Source organism: Myxocyprinus asiaticus, chromosome 10 (genome assembly GCF_019703515.2).
Source record: "Myxocyprinus asiaticus isolate MX2 ecotype Aquarium Trade chromosome 10, UBuf_Myxa_2, whole genome shotgun sequence".
NCBI classification, from domain to species: Eukaryota; Metazoa; Chordata; class Actinopteri; order Cypriniformes; family Catostomidae; genus Myxocyprinus; species Myxocyprinus asiaticus.
Window position 1 is genome coordinate 5,489,240 of NC_059353.1, and position 22,165 is coordinate 5,511,404.

The 22,165-nt window shown below is 37.1% G+C and overlaps 2 protein-coding genes across 5 annotated transcripts in view; one reads left to right on the forward strand and one right to left on the reverse strand.

Annotated features, from left to right (window-relative positions):
* The first annotated feature begins 2,620 nt into the window (after nt 1-2,620).
* scrn3 (secernin 3) lies at nt 2,621-9,447 on the forward strand. 2 transcript variants are annotated; one of them, XM_051709301.1, is made up of 8 exons: nt 2,621-2,795; nt 3,258-3,414; nt 5,144-5,325; nt 5,590-5,789; nt 5,970-6,182; nt 8,097-8,259; nt 8,419-8,599; nt 8,901-9,447. In XM_051709301.1, the coding sequence occupies exons 2-8, from the start codon at nt 3,259-3,261 to the stop codon at nt 9,060-9,062; spliced, it is 1,257 nt and encodes a 418-aa protein (XP_051565261.1). In that variant the 5' UTR covers nt 2,621-2,795; nt 3,258; the 3' UTR covers nt 9,063-9,447. The 2 variants fall into 2 exon arrangements, with proteins under 2 accessions (XP_051565261.1, XP_051565260.1); XM_051709300.1 differs by having other exon boundaries at nt 2,621-2,782.
* A 3-nt stretch (nt 9,448-9,450) lies between these two features.
* The window catches only part of LOC127447413 (integral membrane protein GPR155-like), a 54,033-nt gene continuing 41,318 nt past the window's right edge, over nt 9,451-22,165 (reverse strand). For 2 of the 3 annotated variants that reach the window (XM_051709286.1, XM_051709285.1), the window contains 4 exons: nt 22,013-22,108; nt 21,867-21,931; nt 11,429-11,563; nt 9,451-11,055 (listed from right to left, as the gene is read on the reverse strand). In XM_051709286.1, the coding sequence (XP_051565246.1) occupies nt 10,863-11,055; nt 11,429-11,563; nt 21,867-21,931; nt 22,013-22,108 (489 nt within the window). In that variant the 3' untranslated portion in view covers nt 9,451-10,862. Of the gene's footprint in view, nt 11,082-11,428; nt 11,564-21,866; nt 21,932-22,012; nt 22,109-22,165 lie in introns of all 3 variants that reach the window. The other variant, XM_051709287.1, reaches the window with a different exon arrangement.

Sequence of the window (22,165 nt, forward strand, 5' to 3'; positions counted from 1 at the left end):
GACCTACAGAGTTGAAATATTCTTCTAAAAATCTTAATTTGTCTTCTGTAGAAGAAAGAAATTCATACACATCTGGGATGGCATGAGGGTGAGTAAATGATGAGAGAATTGTCATTTTGGGGTGAACTATCCCTTTAACAGTAACCAATAGCTCACATCATCTAGAGTCAAAATTATTCAGAAGAATTTCATTTATTTTGTTGCCATAACAAGGAATATGTATTAGGGAAGTAAATAATATCAGTTTTGAGTTCATGTTGACTTTAAGGCCTATTTCAACATTAATTGTTTTACATGAGGATATGGAGCTTCAAAGTTTTAGACCCCATTCAGTTGCTTATGGACCAACAGAGCTGAAATATTCTTCTAAAAATCTTTGTTTGTGTTCTGCTGAAGAAAGAAATTCATACACATCTGGAATGGCATGAGGGCAAGAATTTAAGGGCTAAAGCTACCACAAGCATGTGAGTGTACTTGCCTGATGAAACGGAAAACCACTGTAGTCCTTATCTAGCAAATTGTTAGCAACATACTTAAAAAAAAAAAAAAAAAAAAAAAAAAAAAAACAATTCAGAGATACAACTGTGTTCAATTTATGTTGTAGAACAAAACGTCCAAGTATCTTCAAGTAATGTTTACAACAGACCTTATTTACTTATACACCCAAAACTGCCATTAAACCCATAGGGGAACCGTCTCGAAAATGCAAATTCTCTTCTGGTTTTTTGGACTACAACCTGAACAGCTCTACACATGTAAGGGGATATATACATTATATTGCAAGGAGCCACAGGAATACAGCAATAAATAAAAAATAAAAAATGAAAAGGATAAATAAAATAAAAACAGATTATGAAAATATTAAATATCCAAAACACGTTACAATATAAATGAATACAAAATTCAGAAACCTAAACAGATTCTTAAAGATTTTTTATTTATACATTTTTTTCCCCAGAGGATTTCACAATTCTTTTTAGCAGATGAGACATTTGGATGAAGTTTCTTGTTTGAACTAGAACACGTGTTTTGATAGATTTAAAGTTTAGTCTGCAGAGAATACAAGAAAATAAAATAAAGCCCATAGAACCCTAGATCCCTTTTCATTTATCATAAAACAATGTGTAACAAGCAGGGTTGGGAGGGTTACTTTTGAAATGTATTCCACTACAGATTACAGAATTCATGCTGTAAAATGTAATTTGTAACTTATTCCGTTAGATTACTCAAGGTCAGTAACGTATTCTAAATACTTTGGATTACTTCTTCAGCACTGGTAAATTTTTTCACTTGTTTTGACTATAAAAACTCTGCCAGTACAGTAAGACAAAATACACATTCTCTGAAAAACCTAAATATCTTATGCAGTGTTGTTTCTAAAACAAGATCAATCAAATTGATCTTGTTTTAAGGATTTTTTGATATTTTTACAGGAAAACAATACAAAAATTATTGTCAAGAATATGATTTTTGCCCTAATATCAAAGGTCTTACTAGAATAAAAGAAATTATGATCCAACGTGAATTTTCTAGATAAAAAAACATGATCGTGTCTGGTAACATGCATGTAAAATGGCCAGAAATAGCATTTTAGTTTAGCGTAAAGCTGATAATTTACACAAGGTTTATTTCTATTTCTTCTGCTCCAAACTTACTTCAAACTTACTTCTCTGTCTGCTCGTATGAATGTAACACATCATAAGAAAGTGTTTCACCGCTGTTCAAATGCACTTTGAATCACATCATTTATATGTATAAATGTTTTCCATCTGAAAGGACTAAATATTAAATGAAACAAATTACAATAAAATGCAAAGTAATCTCTTCAGTAATCAAAATACTTTTTGAATGTAACTGTATTCTAATTACCAATGATTTAAATTGTAACTGTAGTGGAATACAGTTACTTATATTTTGTATTTTAAATATGTAATCCCGTTACATGTATTCCGTTACTCCCAAACCCTGGTAACAAGCATGTACTATATGTGTTCTCGGCTTATCTTAGCATGGATTGCTTGTGAACCTGTACCATATGATTTCAAGCTTTACAAAGGAACTGTTATTGAAAGATGGGGCAGTTAAAAACACTATTGTAGCTGACTGCAAAACCTTAAGTAACCAATTCCATTTATTAATGTTTCATATGTCATAACTGTTTGATGTTTATCATTTATGGTGCTGCTGTGCCTGAGTTAACAGTTTGACACATTCAGATGCAATGTGCAGGGTGTGCCTTATGTGTAAATCCTGAAATATAGTTTTTTTAAAATGTTGTGAAGCTGGTTTCACTGTCTTCTGATTGAGTGACTGCAGGATGTTAGCCAATCATAACAGTGGGCGTTTACATCGAAGTCTTAAAGGGCAAGAGAGACGAAAACCAGGTCTATCGGACAGAGACAGCATGGAAAATGATCATATATTACTACATTTTGATTGTTTTGGTGCAAAAAAAAAAAGAAAAAAAAAGAGGATGCCATGACCCCTTTAAGAGAAAATTCAGCTCAATGTTTTCGAAAGCGAAATAAAACAGCCAATCGAAACTTCCACTGCCCAACACGTGCTGTCTTATCCAATGAACAGCTGTCGCCCCGCCCTCTCCTCCGCAGATTTTACAGACATGTGCATCGACTTGAGTCATGGATCAGACTTGTGTGATTAGAAATCAGATAAACTCACACGCATGTGTCAAAGTCTATAGTCAGTTTTGTTTACAGAGAAAGGAAAACGAAAGAATCTCATCAAACAGAGCAGTCATTTCTCTTATGCCTGGCATTTGTATGTAAGTTGGCAAGGTAAATCTAATGATTTAAGTCATCTAGTGTGCGAGTGTGAGAATTACTGCTAATATTTCTGTCGTCTGTATTAACCTTGGCATTCTATGCACTGCATGAGACATATTCATTGATTTGAACTTTGTTGACAATTAATAGCTCATAACATATGAACATCTTGCCAAAGCGTGTATAGGACTAAATAAATGTTCTTGGTCCAGCGTAGATTTGGTGCAGACAAACATGCTCTGATTCGCGGTTATAGTGATGTTTGTGAATTGTTTGCAATAGTCATATTTGTAGTATAACCCCGTAGATCACAGCTTATGTTTATGCTTTTCATTATGCATGAATCAAGACATTTTTAGCATGTTCAAATACAATAGACTGATGCCACTGATCAAATACATGGATAGGTTTACAGTAAATGTTATGGTAGCTTCTGGCGTCATTTTAGGACATGACGTTTTTTTTTTTTTTTAGGATGTACCCATCCTCCTGTGACACATTCGTAGCCCTGCCTCCATCCACAGAAGATCAGAGGGTGGTCTTTGGTAAGAACTCAGACAGACCCTGTGATGAGGTCCAAGAGGTGGTCTACTTCCCTGCTAAGGATCATAAACAAGGAGAAAAAGTGGAGGTACCTCAAGAAGCTCTGATACAGTTATCCTCCTCCAAAGGCTTCAACTAAGTAGTTCCACACATAGTTCTAGGTCAAGATCTGATAGTGGAACATAAGAGCACTTTTGTTGGCCATTGTCTCATGTAGGTTCCACTTAAATGGATTATTCACTCTAAAAGTGAATACTAATCACTAATCACTTTCATTGTATGGGGGAAAATGCAATGATTACTGAGACATAATAGGTTTGGTACAACATGAGGAGGGTAAATAATGACAGAATTTTCATGTTTCAATGAATAATCCCTTTAAAGGAATATTCTAGGTTCAAATAAATGTTATGCTCAGTTGATAGCATTTGTGGCATAATGTTGATTACCACAAAAATCTATTTCAGCTCATTCCTGGTTTGCTTTAAAAACAAAACAAAACAAAAAGCAAAACTCTTGGTTACAGTGAGACACTTACAATGGAAGTGAATGGGGGCCAATCTGTAAACATTGAAATACTCACTGTTTCAAAAGTTTAGACACAAGATCTAAACAATATGTGTGTAATCATGATTTTAGTGTGATAAAATCGCTTGCTTTCCTGTTTAAAGTTATATCCAATTTTACAACTTCGTTGCCATGATGACGTAACACTGTAAACCCTAAAATGACTATAAAAAAAAGATGATTTAAACAACTTTACAGCTGAAATAATACATGAGTTTTAACAGATGAAGTGCTTTTATAGAATTATAAGCTTCACATTTCTGCCTTTAAACCCTCCAAAAATTGGCCCCATTCACTTCCATTGTAACTGCCTCCCTGTAACCTCGATTTTTATTCATTTATGTGGTAATCAACATGAACCCGGAATATTCCTTTAAACACCATGTCAAGTCTTAGATCACTCTGAAATGGATCTGAGAAACATTGTTTGAAGAATTCTGACTGAAGGCTGTAGAATATTCAAGTGTTTTTGGGGCAACACTTTACATTAATGTCCACTTTGTTAAGGGTTTATAAAGGGCATAATTAATGATTAATAAGTCATTTACAAATGCATTATAAACCATTTATATGCAGTTATAGCAACATGCATAAAAGTGGCAACTTTCATCCAACACTGGCCAAAAACGTATTTTAATCAAAAACATAAAATGCCGTAATTCATGATTTATGTCATAATGCAGAGAAAAAAAAAATCGCCTTTTATAGTGAGACAAAAAGGAGGGATTGTCATTTTCCTACAGTCTGCTTTGTGTATATATTAATTACTGTAATGTCTTGAATCACTTGTGTCGTCACTTTCCTTGTCACATTGATGTCAAAAGAATGGTTTTAACTAGTACCTAAAGTCTTCTGCAAAAACACTTCATGCATATTCACAGCATATATCATATAATAAAGCCTGATGACCATTAAACCATACTGAACTTTATGTACATAGGTTTCTAATGTTGAAAACTCCTTAATAAATGCTTCATATGTGTCCACTTTACATTAAGATACATTTTCATAGGTTACTAATGTTGAGTAAAGTATTATTAAGCATTTATAACATGTTAGTGTAAATGCTTACTTTTTGGTAGGTATTGCACGAAAGTCACCCTTTTAATGCATATTGTTATAACAGCATATCAATGATTTATAATGCATTTGTAAATGAGTTATTAATCAATAATGAAGCCCTTTAACATTGGGAATGTTAATGTAAAGTGTTACCATTTTTTTGTTATTTTACCTTTTTATCTGATCAGTGTACATATATCGAGATTGAGCAGGCAGCTCACACATATGCAGTTGTGCTGAGTCGACCCGCCTGGTTGTGGGGAGCAGAAATGGGGGCAAACGAGCATCAGGTGTGCATCGGGAACGAGGCGGTGTGGGGCAGAGAGAGCGCGGATGGGGAAGAAGCTCTCTTGGGCATGGATCTTGTCAGGTGATCAAGCAATTGCATGTTAGAAACAGATTTCCAATAAAGTAATTCATATTCAGCATTAATTGTATTCAGAAAAGGTAATTGAAAAGCTGTTCATCATATCAAAAGAACATGCAAAGCAATGTAATGTGAAAGTGTTTGATTCATTCTTTAGGTTAGTACTGAGAACATTTTGTTAACTAATGCAATGACATTTATCCATTTTAAGTGTGGCGCAAGTGTCCGAATAATTTTCCAACATCACTCTATGCTGTTTGTATGTAGGCTGGCTCTGGAGAGGGCCGACACTGCTGAACGGGCTGTAGATGTTATAACAGAACTACTGGAAAAATACGGCCAGGGAGGGAACTGTATGGAGGATGAGTGTGGATTCACATACCATAACAGCTTCCTCATATCAGACCGTACAGAGGCATGGGTACTCGAGACGGCTGGGAAATACTGGGCAGCAGAGAAAATAGAGGGTAAGTATACAATCTGATCTTTGAAGCTAAGCAAGGTTGGGCATGGTAAGTACTTAGATGGAAGCCCAAGGCTATGTTAAATAATCTTGTTGTTGCTGTACAGTGACAATAAAGAGCTTGTATTGAAATAAAATGAAATTGAATAAGTGTTTAAACAGACACTGTTTCTCTCTCTTTAAGCTGGCTGTCGCAACATCTCCAATCAGTACTCCATCACAACTAAGATGGATAAGGAGCACCCCGGTTTGAGGGACTACGCCCAAGAGCAGGGCTGGTGGGATGGACAGACTCAGTTCAGTTTTGCTGAGGTTTACTCCTTCCAATCTACAGCCCGAATGGAGGCCGCAGGCGACAGATACTGTGAGGGGCGCAGACTTCTGAAGAAAAGCGAAGGTGACTGTCAGTTTGGTGGTATGGAAAATGAGCATCAGATTCATGCAAAAAACGAAACGCTCCACTCACACATTAACATCTCATAAAGCTGCGTTCACACTGCCAGCGACTCTGTGGCTTGGTGTCGCTAGACTCTGTGATCTGTGTCGCTAGTGGGCGTTCCTACTGTTTGTCGCTGTAACGTTATTGGAGGACTGCACTTCTGGCAATAACGTTTAGAAATTTGATCACGGATGAGACCTAACACTGGCTAAATTAAGATATCATTACAGTTTGACAGGGAATCAGTTCTCTTGTCTCTAAAATTGTGTTTTATAAAACATAAGCGGTGTTCAGTCCATTAAATCATTAACAAGACAAATCTATCAAAATAAATCATTAACAAGACGATTAATCTATCATGAATGAATGAATCAAACTCACTCAGAATGCAGACAGTTTCTGACACGCTTTTCCACCCATCATTGTTTTATTATATCCATGCATGTGGTTACAGACAAATTATATAGAACAGTAAAAATCCCTCACGACGCTGAAACTTCTCCTCTGTCTTGCATGCACTCGTCCCCAGTCTGCCAGGAGACAGATGATGTGAGCTCTGCTGTCTTCGCTCTCATTGGCAGTTGCTCGTGAATGTCGCTCATCATTTGCATAAAGTTTAAATTTTCTCAACTTGTCTTGTCGCTCTCCACGGCGATCTCTGTCGCCAACGGCCGCGGCAGCTCATGTCGCCGGAAGTCGCTGTGCTCTCATTGAAAATGAATAGGATCGTGTTGCTGTTAGTGTGAACGCAGCTTAAGTGATGGATTTTGATCGCTCTACATTGGCAGAAAGCCATGCAAATATTGCTCCTCTTGTGACACACACGGAAGACTGGGCTCACAACTGATTGCAATGGAGTTTGACTTTAGCAAGTTGCTAACCTGACGCCATGATACTCTAATATTATGTAAAATAGTCCATTTGTAATTAGACTGAACTATTTTATTGATATTTTTCAGTATTGAATTTACTAAAAAGCATATTTAAAATGAAAATTTATCTTGCTTCATCGATTTTTATTTTATTAAATCAATTTTTATATATATATTTTTTTACTGTTTGCCGCAGTGCATTCCAGGGCACACTCCCTTTTAATTTTCCTAACGTCATTGTTTTCCAAGGTATGTGGTTATGGAGAGCGTTTTTGAAAGTCTCCGTTTTCTGTGGAGGAATACGGCACTCCAGCGTGGATGAAAGGTGTAAGCATAGCAAATACAATGCGTTCTCAAATGAAAATGGATTATTGTGGATGTGGCCGAACACGTTCTCGCGCTAAAAAAAGCTAGATGCAGCGCAACAAATAAAACAGAAGGCAGGTGTCTCGAGACGCGTTTTAAACAGTTATATTCATCTTCATAGGGTGTCTAAAAAACATAGCGCTTCTGGGCGAAACGCTAAAAACACAACAAGACATCTGTCTAGCGCATGTTTACATAAAAATAAAACTCAATTGAAAAATCAGCGCAGATGGATGCAAAAACACATTCGGTGTGAACGGCCCCTTAGATTGTAATATAACAGAGTGCAACAGTCTGTTTCCAGAATTAAAAATCCTATTTATTTTCTTCATAGGTGAAGAATGTTTTTTCTATCATAGTTTATGCGCATTTTGGAGATTTTATTTGCATCTTGGTGTTTTCATCCAGCAGTTTTTATTATGATATCCAAAAATTCACATTGCGTGAAAAAATATGTGGATGAAAACCCAGCTAAATGCTACCTCCGTAGACAGCTCACTAGGTTTTGGAACAGAGTGCATACTGTATATTTGGTTCATTGTGTAATACATCACTGTGAAGTAGTCTATTACTGCTTCATATCATTCCAAACTCACACTTCATTAATCAGATTATAATATAATTTTACATCCAGGCCACATCACAGCAGAAACCATGATGGACATTTTGAGGGATAAGGAGAGTGGCATAAACATGGAGGGCATGTTCATGTCCACAGGAAGTATGGTGTCAGTGGTTCCTAAAGACCCCTCATTGCCAGGTGTCCACTTCTTCACTGCTACACCAGACCCAGAAAGGTACGCTGGGGTAACTGATTTTCAAAAGTAAAAGCTGTAAAACCAGCAGCAACCAAAAAGCAACACAGCAAGTTTTGCACGGGCAAATCATTAACGTTTTCTCTAAAAATCGAATTACAATGTTGTAATTATAACGTAATTCATGTTTTGTGTCAACAGGTCTGTGTTTAAGCCGTTTATATTTGTATTGGACATAAAGCAGTTAAAGCATACGTGTTCTCCGTGTTATGGAGAGGAGGATCCTGTGAAGAAGAAACCCCGTTTCCAGAGCAAACCGAACCGCAAACACCCTCTGTTCCTGAAACACGAGGTGGTTGCTGCTATCATCGACAGCACCAGGGTGAGGCGTTCAACGTCGCAAATCAGGAATACAGAATGTTTGACTGATAGGAATGTGTAATTTGTTTCGAGAGTGTGAAAAGAGCCCGGTCAGTTTGAAATTAAGCAGGAATACAGCAAATTGGATTTCACAAATGGGCTCGCCTCTTAGAAATACTCATTGGTCAATGGAGGCCTATGTCAGAGTGTCTTGTAGTGGAAGTCGTGGCATTACATGGCGTCAGCTTTTGCCTTTTATCTTCACATCCTTGCAAAACACCGTCCCCATTGAAATCAATAGATTTGTTTGTTTGTTTGTTTAGGAGAGAGGACAGAAGATTGTTCAGAACTTGAGAGATCTGGAGAAGCAGAAGATCACAGAGATGGAGAAATATCTGACATTTGGAATTGAGGACCCAACACTGCTGGTTCATCTCTTTACAGACACTGTAACAGACGAGTTCAGTGTTTACAGTAAAGCCTGAGACTGTCCAACACTCAGTTAGGCACCTCCTGTATGTTTGGATATAATTTGAGAATGAAATGCCTTATCTATAAAATAATAATACAGCAGACAGCAAAACTGTTGACACAGAGTACTAGAATGATCAGGAGTTGTACTTTCATATTTCACTCTATGTTCTCTGAGCATGTTTCCGTTGGCATCTTATTGTACGTATGGGATGTTACAATAGAAGTATACTTTTACCATTGTAAAGTGTCTGTCAAAGATCTCAAATGTGAAGTTCAAATTGTGTTTGTCATGCCTTGTCATGTCCATGTCTACCATCATGCCCATAATCCAGTGGCATTTGTTTTAATTAGAGGACATCTTTAACACAAACTAATATAAAGTAATTAATTACAGAATGATTCAGGTTGAGAAATGTTTTATTGTACAAACTGGAAGGACTGAATACATGAAAACAATGTACTAACAACCCACTCTTGAAATGATTAAACGAGCAAAAACCAAAATAATTTCATTACACATTGTTATTAAACCTGATTCAATTCTTTCAAATATTTCTGACTGGCCTTTTGGTTGAATTAAAACTGGGTTCTGGATTAGCTGTTTGATGCTTTTGGTTAAATTCAGATTAAGAAAGTACTCATCATAAATTATGGTTATATTTCTTGTTTAATAAGAGCCTTCATGAAAGAAAAGGCTATAATGTTGATATAGGCAGTACCATGAGAAAAGTTTTAGTCATACATTATTAAAAGGATAGTTCACCCAAAAATGAAAATTCTCTCATCATTTACTCACCCTCATGCCATGCCAGTATGTATATGACTTTCTTTCCTCTGCTTAACACAAAGATTTTTAGAAGAATATTTCAGCTCTGTTGGTCCATTCAATGCAAGTGAATGGTGGCCAGAACTTTAAAGCTCCAAAAAGCATATAAAGGCAGCATAAAAGTAATCCATATGACTCCAGTGGTTAAATCCATATCTTCAGAAGGGATATGATAGGTGTAGGTTAGAAACAGATCAATATTTAAGTCCTTTTTCACTATAAATTCTCCTCCCTGCCCAGTAGGTGGCGATATGCATGAAGAATGTGAATCACCAAAAACATAAGAAAGTGAAAGTGGAGATTTGTAGTAAAAAAGGACTTAAATATTGATCTGTTTCTCACCCACACTTTATATCGCTTCTGAAGACATGGATTAAACCACTGGAGTCGTATAGATTACTTTTATGCTGTTTTAATAATCTTTTTGAGCTTCAAAGTTCTGGTCACCATTCACTTGCATTGTATGGACCAACAGAGTTGAAATATTCTACTAAAAATCTTCGTTTGTGTTCTGCAGAAAGAAAATCATGCACATCTGAGATAGCATGAGGGTGAGTAAATGATGAGAGAATTTTCATTTTTGGGTGAACTATCCCTTTATATTAAAATTTGAAATGAGTTTGTCAGGCAGTCCAATCTAGGAGACAAATTTACAAATGTCAATGTCCAACGTTCAAATGTCAAGGGTAAATAAAGGCAGATTCAGGAAGATCTTTGGGCCAAATTTAATTCAACACTCTTTGTTAATATACACAGCAGAAACTTATGAAATGTCACAGCTGGTACCCATAGTCCCTTTTCCATCATGTATGTGAGGTAGGTAAAGGTCATGTGGTTCAAGAGCATCATTTTAACCAACTAATTTCACATCTGGTTATTGCAATTATGATCAGAGGATAAATAATTCAGATGAATTGTGCTCAATGGCCAAAACACTTTATCAACCATTATCTGTTTGCCAGCCTTTGCAAACATCTCGTCTCCTCTATGTGAAGCGGTAGTGCAAGACTTCGTCCTGGAAGCTGTGCTCATGGGTGATGTGCTGAATGACTCCGCCCTCGAGCAGACGGGAGCCGTACGCTAGCGCCTCCCCCTGGTCACTGGCCAATCCTACGCTCTGCAGCCAGCGAGCCATGTCGTTGCCCAGAAATGTCTGTGTGGTGCAGCGCTCTCCACACCTGCACAGTAGAGCACGTGTCACCCGCTACACCCAAACCAGACAGACAGAAAAAGAAAGACAGGCAGAGGAAGCAGGCGGTAGATAAACGGGAAATGAGAGATGATCAGAAGAAAGGGAAGGTGTTTGAACCACAGAGAAAACACAAAAGTCCAAGAGTCATGCAAAAAAGTAGAATCATCATGCAAATGTGCAAACATGTTTAATGGATAAACATGGTTTAATGAGCAAACAAGAAAACTGAGCACCATTAACATTTTTTGTTTGTTTGTTTAACTATCCCTTTAAGAACCAAAAACAATGTAAACTTGTAAATTAATAAATGTAAATAATTCAGTGATAAGGTAGTTGAGGGACAGCAGGAGGCCGCTCACCTCTTCTTGCGAACAATATCTCTGACGCACTGCTCCTTATGATATGTGAGGAACTGACTGCAGGTCAGCCTGACCTCCTCTGAACCAGCAGAGCCTGTGACCCCCTGACCCCAACCCTGCCACAGGCTCATCAACCTTTACCAATACAGAGCAGCAGATAGTTATTACACAGTTATTAACATTGGCAAGTACATAACTGTAGATTGATATTCACACTAATAGGGGTATATCATGTATTTTTTTTCTTACACCCCCTCCATAGTCCACCCAGAACATAACATAACATTTTTTTTTTTTTTTTTTTAAATAAAGTTCAGAAATCTTCATTATTGTGGCTTTACAACCATGGGCACATTAACATATGACCGCCCACATTTACACAATAATGCCTATTCGGTATTTAGCAGCTTGGACTATCCTGATGAATGTGTAAACTAGGGTTGGGCAACATATCGAATGTTTACAATATATTTGTGCTGATTTTGCTGGCAATATAAGATAAAGCAATATCGTGAATATTGTGATGATTTAATGTGCTTTTTATCTGGCCACTACGTTTCCTAAAATGTCCATCATTAGACTGATTTTATGATCCGTCAAGGTTGCACAATTAGTCAAAATAACATCAAAATTGCAGTAGATCTGCACAATTAATTGAAAAAATAATCAAGATTATTACAGCTGCCGCAATCAATGAAAGTATCAAATACAGATTTCCATTTAGGTATACTCCTGTTGCATCAAAATGTTCAATTTATTATTTTTTTTGGAGCATTTAGAATTTAGAACATTAAACGCGACATATCCGTTGTGCGCATGAATGCAACAATGAATCAAAGTGTTCTGATTTGTCTAGGCCCAGATGGAACCCACTGACTTTTTTTCTTTTTGCAATTTCTGCACCAATTTTGTTGGAAAATGTAATTTTGCGGAATGGATTTAAACTTGGTCAAAAGTGTTAAACTGCGGTGAGAGTACTACAGTCTTAATGGTGGCTAAAGGTATTATCAAATTAGCTAAAATATTTGGTAAAACACACACAAGGGGCAGGGAATGTGTGAAAATTTGTCCCAATTCTACAGAAATCTCTGGATTTTTCTGCAGAATTCTATCCGTAACAGTCCTAAAGAGTGAGTTTAGCACAGACTGATGCATGCTTTGTCACACATGAACACAGCTCGTTTAAGATGTGTAGACTAAATAAAGAATATGGCGTGCAGTCGTCTTAAATACATTTTATTTTATTTTATCGAAATCAATAATTGCAATGATAATATCAAGGGAAATAATCCACATTTATGATTTTTGTCATAATCATGCAGCTCTAAATCGCAGTATTTTCATACAGTATGTGATTATTAAACTGCAAAATGCTGTGATTTAATTTAATTAATACATGCTCTGCCAAATACTCACTATACTTTCAGTTTTCCCCAAAATTAAGGAGCGAGGTGAAGGTGAAGTAAATACGACAGAAATACACTGCCGGGCAAAAGTTTGGAATAATGTACAGATTTTGCTGTTTCAGAAGGAAATTGGTACTTTAATTCACCAAAATGGCATTCAACTGATCACAAAGTATAGTCAGGACATTACTGATGTAAAAAACAGCACCATCACTATTTGAAAAAAGTCATTTTTGATCAAATCTAGACAGGCCCCATTTCCAGCAGCCATCACTCCAACACCTTATCCTTGAGTAATCATGCTAAATTGATCATTTGGTTCTAGAAAATCACTTGTCATTATATCAAACACAGCTGAAAGCTATTTGGATCATTACATGAAGCTTAACATTGTCTTTGTGTTTGTGTTTGTTTTTGAGTTGCCACAGTATGCAATAGACTGGCATGTCTTAAGGTCAATATTAGGTCAAAAATGACAAAAAAAAGCTTTCTCTAGAAACGCATCAGTCAATCATTGTTTTGAGGAATGAAGGCTATACAATGCTTGAAATTGCCAAAAAACTGAAGATTTCATACAAAGGTGTACACTACAGTCTTCAAAGACAAAAGACAACTGGCTCTAACAAGGACAGAAAGAGATGTGGAAGGCCAGATGTACAACAAAACAAGAGGATAATTACATCAGAGTCTCTATTTTGAGAAAGAGACACCTCACATGTTCTCAGCTGACAGCTTCATTGAATTCTACCCGCTCAACACCAGTTTCATGTACAACAGTAAAGAGAAGACTCAGGGGTGCAGGCCTTATGGGAAGAATTGCAAAGAAAAAGCCACTTTTGAAACAGAGAAAAACAAAGAAAAGGTTAGAGTGGGCAAAGAAACACAGACATTGGACAACAGATAATTGGAAAAGAGTGTTATGGATCTTAACCCCATTGAGCTTTTGTGGGATCAGCTAGACTGTAAGGTGTGTGAGAAGTGCCTGACAAGACAGCCACATCTATGTCAAGAGCTACAGGAAGTGTGGGGTGAAATGTCACCTAAGTATCTGGACAAACTGACAGCTAGAATGCCAAGGATCTGCAAAGCTCCTAAGAAGTTCTGAATATTTTTTTCCAAATTGTAATAGTAATTTTTCACATTATTAATGACCTGACTGTACATTGTGATCAGCTGAATGCCACTTTGGTGAATAAAAGTACCAATTTCTTTCAATAAGAGCAAAATCTGTACATTATTCCAAACTTTTGGCCACCAGTGTATATTACTGCTGTATAAAACAAATCTAACCATTAAAATTAAAGGTCGACCGATAGTGAATTTTGCCAATGCCATTAACTAAGATGGTGGAAAAGGCCGATAACTGATTAATCGGCTGATACTTTTTAAAATCAATTAATAGAATGTTACAACATTTTCATAGTCGGCACAGACATAGAGGCCAGAGAATAAAATCCCAGACGTAGTTTATTTTTCAACCAATAATATTCAGAATAAAAGAAGATTGGGTGCACAAGATGGGACTTTTAACACTAAACAAGCCTGAAACAAACCAGGGACTCTTATTTTGAAATAACATATATTTGGCTCCGGATGCGTTCCATTCCAAAGTGCTTATTCCTGTGCCCTAATCCCTTCAGAGGGTTTACCCTCCAGAGTGAGAGCTTCAGAGGGTTCAAGGGTGTAGGTCTAAAAAATTTGGTAATTTGGAACACACATCAGCATCATCTATCCAAGCCAAAGGAGCCATTGCACAGAAGGCTGACGCTAATGAACATCACCTGCACCTAATCAGAAATATTTATACAAGATTTTGCCTCACTAACTGCTTTCAAAATGCAAACTAATAAGAAATGTTTAAAATCTTTGTGAAAAAAGTTTCATGTTTAAAATGTTGTGTTTTATTTATTTTAATAATAAAAATAAACAAATAAACACAAGTAAATTGCATTTATTAAATAAATAAAATGTCAATGTGTATTATTATTTTATTTAAACTCCTTTAGAATAACTGATCCAGCAAATTTACAGAAAAATAATAGAAGCATTAACCAGTTTCAAACAAAAAGCCAGGGTTTTTAAATAATTTGTATAATAATTAAAAGCTTTTATAGCCTATGGTGATGAAGGGATGTCACATGTTTTTGTTTATAGAAACAGATTGCAGCTGCAGCTGGTTTAATTTACTCTAAATTACACTTGGCAAACCTCCAGATTTGTGACTTACGCTCCAGTTCTGGTCCGCTTGGCAGCAGTGTCCATTAGTTCAACCCTACGGAAACACCTGTTTCGAAGGACCCTTCGAATCAGCTTCAGTTTGGTTAGGAACGACCCTTCAACATGGTGGTCAAAATCGTTCCACCTTCGAAGTTCCCTTCGGAGGCGGATTTATCCCGTTTGGAACGCAGGGTCCATTACAATGCTCTATTTTTAATATTTAACAAATTAAGCTTTTTATAGCCTATATATTATTATTATTATTCATAAGATATGAAGTTGGAGACACGATGTATGTGCTGACAATGGATGTTTCCATATAGTCACATTTTACTTTGCATGCCCTCACTTCAATTTAAAAAACATCATTTTCAGAGGAACTTTCGGCAACTATCGGTATAGATTTTTGCAGATAACCGATAGTTCCAAAAAGCAACTAACGGCACTGATTAATCGGTAAAACCGATTAACCGATATATCGGTCTACTTTTAATTAAAATTATAATAATGCAGTTCCACAATACTAATTCAGTATTAAAATAATATTCAAAGTTGTTCCAAAAAAACAAGTGGGTGAAGTTTACCCTATTCATTCACAGAATATGTTTTAGTAAAATACATTTTGGTAAATAATACTTTTTTATTACTATGTATTTATTTATTTATTTAGTTAGTTAGTTTTAACGCCATGTCAGCATATTCACATGGCAAACAAAGGTTCATCAATAAACACTTAAAATTTACACAAGATAAAAACTGTAAAATCTGTTCAGATGGTACTTTTTAAAAAAATATCTATTAAACAAGTCTCTGTATAAAAGCGTTGTCTGATAGTTCCAAAAGTTTTACAGTTCAGTAAAATGTGCTTGATGGTAATAGGGGTTTGGCAAGGTATACATATAGGAGGATCTTCACCAGTCAGTAAAAACGCATGTGTTAGTCTTGAATGGCCCAGTCGGCATCTGGTAAACAGTATTTGGTCATACCTAGATTTAAAATTTTGAGAGTAATTTCTCTGGATCCTGGGGTTTATTTAGTATAATTTATTGTTGTTGCACTCATTCCATTCTGATTGCCACTTATTGGTGATATATAAGTTTATTAATGGCCTGAGGTTAGAGGGTGGTATCAGACATTCCGAGAAGTTTAATGCCTCTTTTGCAGCCATATCTGCTTTTTCATTTCCTGCCAGGCCAATATGTCCCGGCACCCAACAGAGGATAATGTTGAAATCCTTCTTCTGTAATCGATGTATTTTAGTCAAAATGTTTATGATTATGGGATGATCGGTCTCCATGGATTCAAGTGCTTGAAGGCAAGACTTAGAGTCTAAAGTGATTTAAAAGTTTCGTCCTCGACCCTGCTCAATGTTTTCCAGTACCAGTAGCAGCGCTCGTGCCTCAGCTGTGAAGATAACTCTGTTCTGGAATACGTATGCCATATTGTTGATCTCCAATCACTACTGCTGCTGATACACTGATATCCATTTTGGATCCATCCGTGAATACTGTGCTATGGAGTGGGAAACTACATTTCAGTTCCAAGAATTCCTGTTGATACACGCTGGGAAGTGTTTCTGCCTTTTTTAGTTGTGCCAATGCCATAATAATAGTTGATTTTTTTCAAGGTCTAGGGGGGAACAGGCCAAACATGATACTATCTTATGTTGTCCAGTTTGATGTCCAAATTCTCCAAGTACGGTTTAATCCATATTCCAAAAGGTTTGATCGCTTTAGGTCTAGCTTCATACAGATAAGAACATTCTGACTGGAATACTGGTGTAAAGGCCGGATTACTTAAATTTGCTTTGAGTTTGACTGCATATTGTTAGGCCAGTTTCAGATTCCCATTCTGGAGGGAAGGTTCACCGGCTTCTGTATAAAGGCTTTTGAATGGGACTTGTTCTGAAGGCTCCAAGAGCTAGACGTATTCCCTGATGGTGTATTGTGTCAAGTGTTCGAATGTATGACTTCCTTGCCTAGACCATACACAATACTCCCGTAATCCAGTCGGGATCTAGTTAATGTTCTGTAGTGATGTAAAAGAACGATAGTGTCCGCACCCCATTTTGTATTGGCCAGCACTTTTAAAATATTCATTGTTTTAAAACATTTATACCTCAACATCTTCATATGTGGGATAAAGGTGAATTTATTATCACAGACAAGGCCTACGAATTTGAAATCATTCACTACTTTAATGGGTTCTCCCTACATACTCAACTCTGGGTCGGGGTATAAGGATCGGAGAAGGTAAAAATGCATGCATACTGACTTTGTTTTGGAAAATCTGAATCCGTTCTTTATTGACCATTTGTTTATTTTATTTATACATAGTTGTAGCTGTCGTTCAATTATATTCATGTTTTTCCTCTATAGCATATGCATAGGTCGTCAACATATAAACTTCGAAAAATATGGGGATCAATAACTTTGATTATACTATTGATTTTGATGCTGAATAAAGTCACTGAAAGAATGCTTCCTTGTGGAACTCCTAGCTCTTGTACATGTGGGTTTGATATTGTAGTTCCTACTTGAACACGAAAACGTCTGTTTGTCAAGAAATTGGAGATAAATATGGGTAGTTTGCCTCTGAGCCCAAGTACGTACAGGTCTTTGAGTATTTCATATCTCCAGGTGGTATCATAGGCCTTCTCAAGGTCAAAGAAGACAGCTACAGCATGTTCTTTTTTAATGAAGCTGTCCCGGACAAACGATTCAAGTCTGATAAGGTGGTCCAAGGTGCTTTTGCCTCTTCTAAACCCACACTGGCAATCACTAATCTTATGCTCCAATTCCAGAATCCATATCAGATGGTCATTGATCATTCTCTCAATGGATTTGCAGAGACAGCTAGTCAGAGCTATTGGACGGTAGTTGTTTACGTCAGAATGATCCTTACCTGGTTTGGGGATGGGAATAATTGCTTCTTGCCACGAAGGTGGTATATTCCCTGTTTTCCAAACATTATTAAAAATCTCCAGGTGGAGTAGTAGTGCTGTATGTGGTAAGTGCTTCAGAAATTCGTAATGGATTCTGTCTGGTCCAACTGCGGAATTATGGTTCCACTATAGTGAAGGGTTGATTATATGTCTCAGTGTTATTTGAGTGGAAATTCAGAAGTTTCTGTTCCTGTATACGTATCTTATTGAATTCTGGTCGGCAGTTGTCTAATGAAAAGTTGTTTTCAATAGATTTTGCTAGTATATTGGTTATTTCTTGAATCGTAGTTACGAGAGTGCCTTGATGCTTGATGTGTCCAATTTGAGATTCTTCATCTTTGTTTTTTGTTGTTGTTTTTTTTTTTTTCACCCAATTTGGAATGCCCAATTCCCAGTGCGCTTTTTTAAGTCCTCGTGGTCGCATAGTGATTCGCCTCAATCCGGGTGGCGGAGGATGAATCCCAGTTGCCTCTGCGTCTGAGACCATCAACCTGCGTATCTTATCACGTGGCTTGTTGAGCACGTTGCCACGGAGACGTAGCACGTGTGGAGGCTTCACGCCATCCACCGCGGCATCCGCGCTCAACTCACCATGTGCCCCACCGAGAACGAACCACATTATAGCAACCACGAGGAGGTTACCACATGTGACTCTAACCTCCCAAGCAACCGGGCCAATTTGGTTGCTTAGGAGACCTGGCTGGAGTCACTCAGCACGCCCTGGGATTCAAACTAGCGAGCTTGCGAACTCCAGGGGTGGTAGCCAGCATCTTTTACCACTGAGCTACCCAGGCCCCCTTCATCTTTGTTTTTTCATCTTTCGAATCAGGTTCCAGATTTATTGTGATGGTGTATTTGCTGTTAGGTTAGATACATATTTTCTCCAACTCTGTCTTTTTGCACCATTAATAATCCTTTGTGCTTGTGCTCGGCATATCTTAAATCTTACTAGATTTTCTTCTGTTGGGTGTCTGCTGAAGATTCTCTCTGCTTTTTTCTGAGCTTTTATGGCTTTTTTGCAGTTGTCATCGAACCACAGTTTATGCCTGTGACTTGGTTTTGGTGATGTCTTAGGGATAGTATCATTTGCTACTTCGATCACCTTGTCTGAGAAACTTGTAACTGGGTTTTATTACTATGTATTGTTGAATATTGGTGCATATACACTACCGTTCAAAAGTTGGGGTCACTTGCCTGAAAAGTTTCTCATGATCTTAAAAACCTTTTGATTTGAAGGCGTATGCTTAAATGATTGAAATTAGTTTTGTAGACAAAAATATAATTGTGCCAACATATTAATTTATTTCATTACAAAACTAAAATTTTATAAAAAAATAAATAAAAAAAAGTTTTTGAAATGGATGACTTGGACCGAATAATTAAGAAAAGCAGCCAATAAGTGCCCAACATAGATGGGAACTCCTTTAATACTGTTTAAAAAGCATCCCAGGGTGATACCTCAAGAAGTTAGTTGAGAAAATGTCAAGAGTACATGTCTGCAAATTCTTGGCAAAGGGTGACTACTTTGAAGATGCTTAAATATAACACAGTTTTGATTTATTTTGGATTTTTTTTTTAGTCACAACATAATATCCCATTTATATTATTCCATAGTTGTGATGACTTTAATATTATTCTAAAATGTGAAATAAATAAATAAATAAAGAATGAGTAAGTGACCCTAAACATTTGAACGGTAGTGTACATCAAAGTTATTAAAGTTCATTTAGTGAAAAACTGTGGAAATATGCCTTTATTATTTTTAACTAGATTTTTATCTCATGCATTAAACATTTTGCATCTACTTGGCTACAATGGCTGTTTGGTTGAAATGATGGTTCCTCTAATTAAAAAAACAAAAAAACAAAAACTAAGCAATTTAAGAGCAAATACATATAGTAATTGTCGAGATAAATATCAAATATTAGCAATTGGCTAATAAATATTGAGATATACTTTTAGTAGCCATATCGCCCAGCCCTAGTGTGAACTACGAAAGAATGCAGAGGTTATCCAATCATAACAGAGTTAATTTACATTTAAGTGTTAAAGGTACAACAGCAAAAACAGCCTGTTTAATTGCATCTGCCAGAGAGAGGGTGGAACATGGTAATTAAAAACTAAATTCCGACTATTTATAGTGCAAGAAACCTTGACTAAAACAATAAGTGGACTTAAGGGAAAAACAAAAAACAATGACAAACAAAAGTATAAAATGCAGTGCATCCAGAAAGTATTCACAGCGCTTCACTTTTTCCACATTTTGTTATGTTACAGCCTTATTCCAAAATGGATTAAATTCATTATTTTCCTCAAAATTCTACAAACAATACCCCATAATGACAACGTGAAATAAGTTTGTTTGAAATCTTTGCAAATTTATTAAAAATAAAAAACGAAAAAAAAATCACATTTACATAAGTATTCACAGCCTTTGCTCAATACTTTGTTGAAGCACCTTTGGCACCAATTACAGCCTCAAGTCTTTTTGAGTATGATGCTACAAGCTTGGCACACCTATTTTTGGGCAGTTTCTCCCATTCTTCTTTGCAGGACCTCTCAAGCTCCATCAGGTTGGATGGGGAGCGTCGGTGCACAGCCATTTTCAGATCTCTCCAGAGATGTTCAATCGGGTTCAAGTCTGGGCTCTGGCTGGGCCACTCAAGGACATTCACAGAGTTGTCCCGGAGCCACTCCTTTGTTATCTTGGCTGTGTGCTTAGGGTCATTGTGCTGTTGGAAGATGAACCTTCGCCCCAGTCTGAGGTCCAGAGCGCTCTGGAGCAGGTTTTCATCAAGGATGTCTCTGTACATTGCTGCATTCATCTTTCCCTCGATCCTGACTAGTCTCCCAGTTCCTGCCACTGAAAAACATCCCCACAGCATGATGCTGCCACCACCATGCTTCACTGTAGGGATGGTATTAAACAGGTGATGAGCGGTGCCTGGTTTCCTCCAGACATGACGCTTGCCATTCAGGCCAAAGAGTTCAATCTTTGTTTCTCATGATCTGAGAGTCCTTCAGGTGCCTTTTGGCAAACTCCAGGTGGGCTGTCATGTGCCTTTTACTGAGGAGTGGCTTCCGTCTGGCCACTCTACCATACAGGCCTGATTGGTGGAGTGCTGCAGAGATGGTTGTTCTTCTAAAAGGTTCTCCTATCTCCACAGAGAAACACTGGAGCTCTGTCAGAGTGACCATCGGGTTCTTGGTCACCTCCCTGACTAAGGCCCTTCTCCCCCGATCGCTCAGTTTGTCCAGGCGGCCAGCTCTAGGAAGAGTCCTGGTGGTTCCAAACTTCTTCCATTTACAGATGATGGAGGCCACTGTGTTCATTGGGACCTTCAATGCTGCAGAAATTTTTCTGTACCCTTCCCCAGATCTGTGCCTCGATACAATCCTGTCTCGGAGGTCTACAGACAATTCCTTGGACTTCATGGCTTGGTTTGTGCTCTGACATGCACTGTTAACTGTGGGACCTTATATAGACAGGTGTGTGCCTTTCCAAATCATGTCCATTCAACTGAATTTACCACAGGTGGACTCCAATCAAGTTGTAGAAACATCTCAAGGATGATCAGTGGAAACAGGATGCAACTGAGCTCAATTTTGAGTGTCATGGCAAAGGCTGTGAATACTTATGTACATGTGATTTTTTCGTTTTTTTATTTTTAATAAATTTGCAAAGATTTCAAACAAACTTCTTTCATGTTGTCATTATGGGGTATTGTTTGTAGAATTTTGAGGAAAATAATGAATTTAATCCATTTTGGAATAAGGCTGTAACATAACAAAATGTGGAAAAAGTGAAGCACTGTGAATACTTTCCGGATGCACTGTATGATCCCTTTAAAGTTTTTTTTAAGTCACTTACCTTTTTTTGAATGGAGAGATGATTAAATGCTTATCAAGGCCGAAAAATGCAAATGAAATGAAACCCTAAAGTGAAAAAGACATGTGCATCAGTTAGTGTCATGTTTGACATTTATAACAACATGTTACAATCACATACACATTTACCTGCCCGTAATTTGCCACAACACAGAAGAACTGCAGCTCCAGGTACAGCCGGCCGGGAACTTTATTAAACAGCCACCAGAGACAGCTGGAGAGATTCTTCAAAACATACACATTTGTTTTATAATCATGGTGGCGACTTTCCATGAACTTCTA

What these genes read in the sequence shown, in the direction of transcription:
- scrn3 (XM_051709300.1), top strand. Translation starts at nt 2,640, where the DNA reads ATGGATCAGACTTGTGTGATTAGAAATCAGATAAACTCACACGCATGT. An exon ending in CTTATGCCTGGCATTTGTAT is followed by an intron (nt 2,783 to 3,257) that starts GTAAGTTGGCAA and finishes TTTTTTTTTTAG; the next exon opens with GATGTACCCATCCTCCTGTG. An exon ending in CTATCATCGACAGCACCAGG is followed by an intron (nt 8,600 to 8,900) that starts GTGAGGCGTTCA and finishes TTGTTTGTTTAG; the next exon opens with GAGAGAGGACAGAAGATTGT.